Source organism: Cylas formicarius, unplaced genomic scaffold (assembly GCF_029955315.1).
Source record: "Cylas formicarius isolate icCylForm1 unplaced genomic scaffold, icCylForm1.1 PGA_scaffold_12__32_contigs__length_19106922, whole genome shotgun sequence".
NCBI classification, from domain to species: domain Eukaryota; kingdom Metazoa; phylum Arthropoda; class Insecta; order Coleoptera; family Brentidae; genus Cylas; species Cylas formicarius.
The window spans coordinates 8,776,810-8,784,898 of record NW_026844225.1 but is presented as its reverse complement, the minus strand read 5'-3'; the positions used below and the strand labels follow the sequence as shown (position 1 = coordinate 8,784,898).

Here is an 8,089-nt window from a genome sequence, read left to right as displayed (position 1 = left end):
ATATATATATATATATACTATATATATATATTATATATGATATATATATATATATATTATATATATATATATATATATATATATATATTATATATATATATATATATATATATATATATTATATATATATATATATATATATATATATATTATATATATATATATATATATATATATATATATATATATATATATATATATATATATATATATAATATATATATATATATATATATATATATATATATATATATATATATATATATATATATATATATATATATATATATATATATATATATATATATATATAATATATATATATATATATATATATATATATATATATATATATATATAATATATATATATATATATATTCGGCTATATACTTTTTAATTACCTGAAGATAATTTGTTTTTTTTTGTTTTGTGCTTTGTTTTGTCTATTTCATGGTATTTAAATCATATCTTACAATAACTCTATGGAGAGATTGACAATCGCTACGTTTTTTCTTTCATTATCCTGAATATTGAGGTTTTTATAAGTAAGGTTTCTTTAAAGAATCATCTACATATTAAACAATCATACACAATTTATTTTGCTTCGTTGCATCTTTTGCATAACGGGCAAATTAGTTATGCACTTTTAAGAAGCTTTTTTGAAATGCAGTAAAAATTCAACAGACACTACAATTATAGCAATTCGAATCAAAACTTTTTGGAAATATAGATCCGTTGATGAGAAGTATTACTTTTAACTACCTACATCCAAATTTTCAGTTTCACAATAATTTATGCAACGTATTGAATGGATTTCGCTTTTAGTATATGTTATTGCTTTTCTTATGCGGTTTCTACTACAAAAATCCTTGACGGCTTCTTTAAAATTCATGTATACCTAACTTAGTTTGGAATGGCAGATTTTCAAAAAGTTTTCTACTGTCATTATGGCTGCAAACTGGAATCAATGTTGTGGTGGGATTTCTCTTACGTTATATAATGTTAGTGCATCGGTTAAATGAGAAAAGTTTCCTATTGAATCGAGTTGTTTTCGAATTCGTACGTAATTTAGTTTTCGACATGTTTGAAGATCTATCGAAACGGATGCACGTTCGGACATGTTTCTTTATTTACGGTCTGTTTGCTTATAAATAGACGAATATATGAGTGGAAATACCGCGGATCATTTTACTTTACATTTCACGCTCCATTTTTCAGGAAAATCCGTTTAAACGCAGAATATTTGAAGTGTTCTCGAGAGACGGAAAGGGTAATTTGACATTTGAGGACTTCTTGGATATGCTTTCAGTTTTCAGTGAAGCGGCACCACGTGATATTAAAGTGTTTTACGCCTTCCGTATATACGGTGAGCATAATCTTTTACCGATTTGCTTAAAAAAAAAGTGTATAGGATGGGCCGTTTATCTTGGGACAGTGCCTTATCTCAGAAACTATAGGCAACAGAGCCAAAAGTAAAATACAGGGTGTTTCATTTTTTGTGTGCAAGTATCAACTTTCTTATTTTAAGTGGAACACTTGGTATAGTCCTTCTTTTTTGAATTCTGTACAAAATTTACAATTTACAATTACAACCTTATATAAAATTGCCTTAATTTTTAATGCTAAATATGACAAGATTATAAAAATGGGTAGGTTTCATTTAAAAAAAATTTTTCATTCGTGTACCCTGTATTAATATGTCCTTCGGCGACAACAAAACTTACTCAAGTGAAACAGTAAATGCCTCCGAATGAAGAAATTGGCAGATATTTTAAGTAATGCAAACGTCATTTTTCGCATAAAAAATTAAAAATGTCCAAAACGGTTACACTTAGGTATATATATGTCAAGAATTTTATATAGAATGCAAAAACCAAGTAGTATACCAGGTGTGCCATTTAAAATAAGAACGTTGAGATTCACACACGAAAAATGAAACAAACTGTATATACAAAATTAAAATAAATTAAAAGTTCCGAATACCCAAATTAACTTTTGCATTTAATTTTTGTCTCCATCCCTTATACTTTCTGAGGTAAGGTTGTGTCCCAAGATAAACAGCCCGCCCTATACAGTGTGTGTAATTTTCAAGACTTTTTGTGAAACGAACGATAGCATAAATAGATTTTTGGAAAAGTTCCATTTTAACGTACTGCCTGTATCTGTTGGATTTGATAACGTATCGAAAATAACCGTTGCTTGTTTAGTTTTTAGCGTAGAATTCATAATAAATATACGAGGTCAGGTCAAAAAGTTATTGGACACTACTGTTGTAAATGCTACGCCGTCTACAGGGTGGCGTATTCAGATAATGCCCCAAATTCTAATATTACTTTTATTTAAAAATTGATTCCAGTTAATGAAGGCACGAAGTATTAATTATACAATTAGTTTACTTTTTAGAAAGAATCAAAAAATGCACCACAATATAGGGTGTCCAATTTAGAATTTCATTGTTGATAGTTGTAGTAGGGACACCCTATAGTTAAAACAACAAACTCAATTTAAACCCCACAACATTTGTATAATTTTATTTGGAAGAATTTGGTTTTTACAAAATATTTCTTAGTCCACCCCTGATTCAGGCCACAGTGTACACAGTCTACTCAAATAGAAATAGAAAAAATCTCCACCCGATTAAGACTATTTGTTTGAAGGATGATGTAAGGGAGTTGTTACAACTATTTATTTGGACTTCCATTACCACTGCCAATAAAAACGTCGATATAATTAAAAATGAAGACAATGACAAAAACAAATAATTTAGAGAATAATGTGTTATTTCAAAAAAACAACAACAACACCTTGTATTTTCAATAACGTATCTTTTTGAATTAAAAGTCTATGTCTAATCACTTTGGCCATTTTTTATAAGATCAATTTTAGAGTTTTTCAATGAATTTTTATAAACGGCACCGAATTCTACTTGAAAAGTTATATAAGTTTTCAGCTTTTTAAATAAAGAAGATACAGGGGGTACTCTGAAAAGTGTTGTATCTCAAAAACCGAAATTGCTTCTGAAATCCCGATTGTTCCATGTTTCGTTTCGCAAATCCGTATCTTTTTTAGAAAAGGAAATACCGATACAAGTGCACATAGTTTCCATTTTTACGGATTGTCTTGGTTATTTGTTATAGTCAGAAACTAGGGTCAGTGGAAAATCTGAAAAAAATTCGTGGAATGTTACTAAAAGCCTCGAAAAATGTTTATTAACGCTATATTAATGTGTTTATTTTCTTGATAACAATAACATAAAGTATACTCAATTGGATTTAACTATTTTCTATCGTGAAAAAATTTTTGTATACTAAACAAAAAAATTTGTCTGTATTCTGATTTCGAGGGAGTAGGAGAGTCTTGAAGTTCCTTCCGTTAAAATTGTGTTTCAGATTTCGATAATGATGACCATATAGGTCCAGAAGATATAGATTCCGCACTTAAATTGCTCACTGGACAAGAACTAACCGTAGAAGAGAGACAACAGATTGTTGAAAAAGTAATAGAAGAATCTGATGTCGATGGTGACGGGAAACTTTCTTACATGGAACTCGAACATTGTATAACGAGAGCTCCCGATTTCTTGTCCACTTTCCATATACGCGTATAATGTGAAAATTAGTTAATTAGGGTATGTTGTTTTGGGTATTAATAAAAACGTTTCGTAGAAGAGAATAGCTTTATTTATAGAAAAATTAAACAAGCTAGATCACAGAGTTAGTAGATAAAGACAGATGAAGATCGTCTGTTGTATTGTACTTTGACGTTAGGTTTGACAAATTTGGGGTTGAACGGCCCTAATGCGTCTTCGTTCGTCGAGGAAGGGGATTTATGTTCCTTTAAAATGTGTAGCTGCTTGCACATCGAAAACACTCCTGCAACAAAAATAATATAAAAAGGTAAGGAAAAACAAGTTTTTCTAAATATAAGCTGAAATGGAAGTCTAGAAATTTGCGATATCTATCAATGCAAGTAAAATTCTTTTATTATACATAATGTACAAAATCTAGCTCTCTAAAACCCCAAATAAAGCTACGAAACGTCGACTTTTAACATAGTCTTTCGAAGCGTGTAGGAGCTTGGCTACATTTTTCAATACGTTCTTGGAGAGGTACTCGATTTTTAAACAATGCTTCTGGATTGCTTTTTGATTTCAATGACAGCTGCTTGCAGACTTCCAGACAATTCGTGGGGGAAATCAACACTTTTTTCGTATTTTACAAAACAACATCGGAATATCCTAAAGTTCAAAAAGTATATTTTTTCTGTGGAAAGGAATAATCAGCGGAGTAGACGACTTTATAAATTAGTAAGCATATCAAAATAATTATATTGAAAAACATTAAATATCTTAATAATCACTAAAAAATCGTAGTAATCTTTAAAAAATCACCGAAATTATATTATTAAATCCGAATTAATCCCTCTATTTGACATAATCTACATCGACTCTAAATGCCTATGCAAAAATAAAACATATCTTCTTAATAATAATATTCTGCGGATATGTATGTATTTTATACATGTTGGGGTTTTCCTACTGACGTGCGAGAGATTAGAATCAATAAATTGGTAGATATCCATCTATCTATTTATTTGGAATAAAAATGGAAAAATTATAAAGAAAAATTTGAATGTTGTACTTTAGGCGCAAGCTCTAAAAACGATGCTAAAAATTTTTGTTATATAAATTATTTATTGTAAAACACGGTTATTTCATAGTGCCTATAAGTTTCGGTGTTTGCCGAGCTTTTATTGTTAGTTATTATTTCTTTTTATTGGGCATTATGTGCTTATAAAGCATAAATTCTGAAGCGAGACTTCTTTAAAAAATCTTGACAGGAAACAACAATCCTAAACTAGCTGATAAAATTAATGTACTGACTGGACCATATTTTGTATAACTTGTTGCCGGTTTACCTTACCTCCAAATCTGAGTGTTATAAAAAAAGTGTGAAGGAAAAAGTTGTTTCCAGTAAAATGATCTTGAATTTTGTGTATTATTTCAATTGTCACTCAATTATAAGCAGGGTGGCCAATAAAGTTACATTTTTCAAAATAAATAAAATAAATATCTATATATCGCTCTCTAATTCACCGGGATTAAGGTCTTTGTTACGTTGCATTTAAAAAATTTTAACATAATTTTAAAAATTGAAATATTTTTATGAAATACACGTTGCTGCCATGCAAAATGTTTATTTAATTTAACTATTTTTTTTAAACAAACGCTCTTTATAGTTTTGCATTTTCGGATAGACTTTAAAAAGACAAATCCAGCGATATATATTTCAAATTTATTGGTGATTGTTATCAATTCCGAGGAAATATTAACTCAATTCATTACATTTCTTAGCTCTTTTATGAAATTGCTGGTTATTTGAAATTCCGTTAAATATTGTAAAAAAAATATATTAGAAAATAAATAAATGAATAAATATTATTTCAATCAATCATTGAGGTGTTTTCTCATTTGAAAATGTATAGAAAATGTTTATATTGAAAATAATAAAAGTCCGAAGGTATAGAGCCAAATTTCCTGAAACCTCCACCCATCTAGCAGCTTCAGATCTGGACTTAAACAAGCGGATTTTAATTTAAGGTTAGAGTTTTGTAACTTGATGGATAGATATTTCTTGGATAACATCTTTCAAAATGTCATTTGGACTGACGAATTGATATTTAAAAGAGCAGTAACATTCCTGGAACAGAACATCCCTATTTGATAAACAAAATTGCTTTCGAAAAATCGTCGCTGGGCGGGTTAAGTTCGAAGGGCCTAGTTTTTGAATTTGCGACGTACATTTTTGAAAAATTTTCTGCGTCTTCTTGTTTTAGGTCGCGTAAACCGGTTTGGAGAAATGATTTTTTCTTAGATCCTGGCAAACGCGATTTTTTATTTTTTGAAAATACTTCCCGACTCCCCAGTCGTCCCAATTTCGATAGGTCCCGTCAGGGAACAAAGCTTTATACGTGTGCCAAAAATGGAATAGATAGTTTCAACTTTCGAACACTTATCGTTTTTCATAGGAATGTAAAAAAATTGTCGAAAAAAGAAAAAAAAAAGATGGACGCTGAGTTCTGATCGCTGTCATTTTTATTGACTTGTGTGTTCCGCGGGCTTATTAACGGGAGCCAAATTTGAACATGGTTCGTCAAACCGCTCGAAACTTATGGCCAATTAATACCGCGTCTGCTGAGAAACGGAGAACAGAGAACGGAAAAGACACCAAAAAATTTTTTTTTCGACGCCGATCATTTCTGTACCAATGGCGGTCCTTTAGAACCAACCATTGCAGAGATATAGTAATTTTTAAACGGACATTTTTGACAATGAATTGGGCAAAATGGCACCATTTTGTGGTCACCAAGGAGCCCGGATTTAAACCCACTATACTTCTTTTTACGGCGCCCTTTAAAAGAAATAGTATACTAAAATAAGTCGATAGAGGTTTTTTGCATTACAACAACAAGTTCTGGAAGGATTTAACCAATTAAATGCGACCAATTATATATTAAATACCAATACATGTGGAAAATTTAATATAAAATTAAAGTTTTATAATTAAAAAGTTTTGTGTCAAATGTTGATGCCGTTTTAAAAATAAAATGATCTAAAATTTGACAAAAAATGTTAAAGATGCTTTTAGAATTAATGGTAATTGTATGTTAAAGGTCATATGTAGGGTGTTTGATTTCAAAACAATTGAGAGGAATAACATAATTCAAAACATTCCGTTGATAAAAATATTTCAATCTTGAATATTGCCTGAGAAACAATATTATTTTATGAATTATGTTAAACAGAAAAATGTTTTAAAAGTTAATAAACTATGTAACAATAACCTTTTCAACATAACCTGAATCCCGAAGATTTTCGCTAATAACGGTGCATTGGAGGCCAATATTATTATATATTATTTTATTTACTTTAGGAGTATTTAAAAATTAAAAAATAGGGTTTTCCATTTAAAAAATATAGCTTTATTCGACAACCCTGTGTGTAACTGAGTAAATAGAAAAATTAACGAAACATTTTTTTTTAAATCTCATAGTTTTCGAAATAACAAAACCAAAAATATTTGATAACAGCTGTGAGCTATTTTCAACATTGCAACTTTCAACATTGCAACTTTCAACATTGCAACTTGGCTTTAAAACTTTTATGAACTTAATATTGGCGCACCTTATTATAACTGGGACGATATTGCCCCATTGTACTTTGTTATCATTGATAATATTTTAATATCGAGATTTGGTTTTCATATTGGTTCTCGGTGTTCATCCAGATCGATAATTCCCCGTGATCCCCAACGAAGATCTCTCCTCAGTTATTTTCCAGACTATAAAGATTTTTATGTATTTTAAACGTAGATACGAGAATTGGCGTTCCGTTTTAATACCGACTGCACGTGCCCTTCTATATACCACCCTTTGCGTCATTGTTTTACTTGATGTATATTACCTTTTGTCCAGTTGCGGTCCATGCTGGCCAATGAAAGAAATGGGCTAATGCCAGAATGCAGTAATCCGAAACTCTGGGCAAACTGTAGCAAACCAGGGCTGACTCCATCTTCAGATATTAAATCGATAAGTTCGCATATAGTATCGGGCATCCAGAGAAAAAAGAAAAACATCGCCATCAACAGCATAAAATACCCCAGACGTTTTCTATTCTTCAATGTTTTCAATGCTGTACCCTCGGGTACTGCTGTTGCATCTGTCGCTTCCATTTCGTCCTGTGGAAATCAATAAATACACCTCATACTCTTTTATGTTAGTTTGTAAATCCATTAAAATTACTACATTATTTGGATCACTATTATTTTGAGCAATTGGTGCTAGTAACTTGATTAAAATAATTGAAAATTAAAAATCGCATCTGTAATAACAAAATTAACAAAAATCTTACTATAGCATATTATTCATAATTATTCATATGTATTGTTTGCAATTAATACTTGGTAAAATCAGCCAATAACTCAAAGTTAGAAAATGGCGACATACTTGTACATCTTTATTTAGAGGAACTAAAATTTTTGTTTTATTTTTTAAATAACAAAATTAATTTGGGGCAGTTTAAAAAAAAA

At 29.8% G+C, this 8,089-nt stretch overlaps 2 protein-coding genes across 2 annotated transcripts in view; one reads left to right on the top strand and one right to left on the bottom strand.

Annotated features, from left to right (window-relative positions):
- Positions 1-3,664, top strand: part of LOC132708583 (calcium and integrin-binding family member 2) — a 7,979-nt gene extending 4,315 nt beyond the window's left edge. Inside the window, exons 4-5 of the mRNA XM_060680980.1 lie at positions 1,221-1,368; positions 3,392-3,664. Of these exons, the coding sequence (XP_060536963.1) occupies positions 1,221-1,368; positions 3,392-3,609 (366 nt within the window). The 3' untranslated portion in view covers positions 3,610-3,664. The remainder of the gene's footprint in view (positions 1-1,220; positions 1,369-3,391) is intronic.
- A 10-nt stretch (positions 3,665-3,674) lies between these two features.
- LOC132695766 (uncharacterized) lies at positions 3,675-7,732 on the bottom strand. The gene is made up of 2 exons (XM_060660223.1): positions 7,465-7,732; positions 3,675-3,874 (listed from the first exon to the last, which is right to left on the bottom strand). Exons 1-2 carry the CDS (start codon positions 7,730-7,732, stop codon positions 3,717-3,719), a joined length of 426 nt encoding a protein of 141 aa, XP_060516206.1. The 3' UTR covers positions 3,675-3,716.
- Between the last annotated feature and the right edge of the window lie 357 nt (positions 7,733-8,089).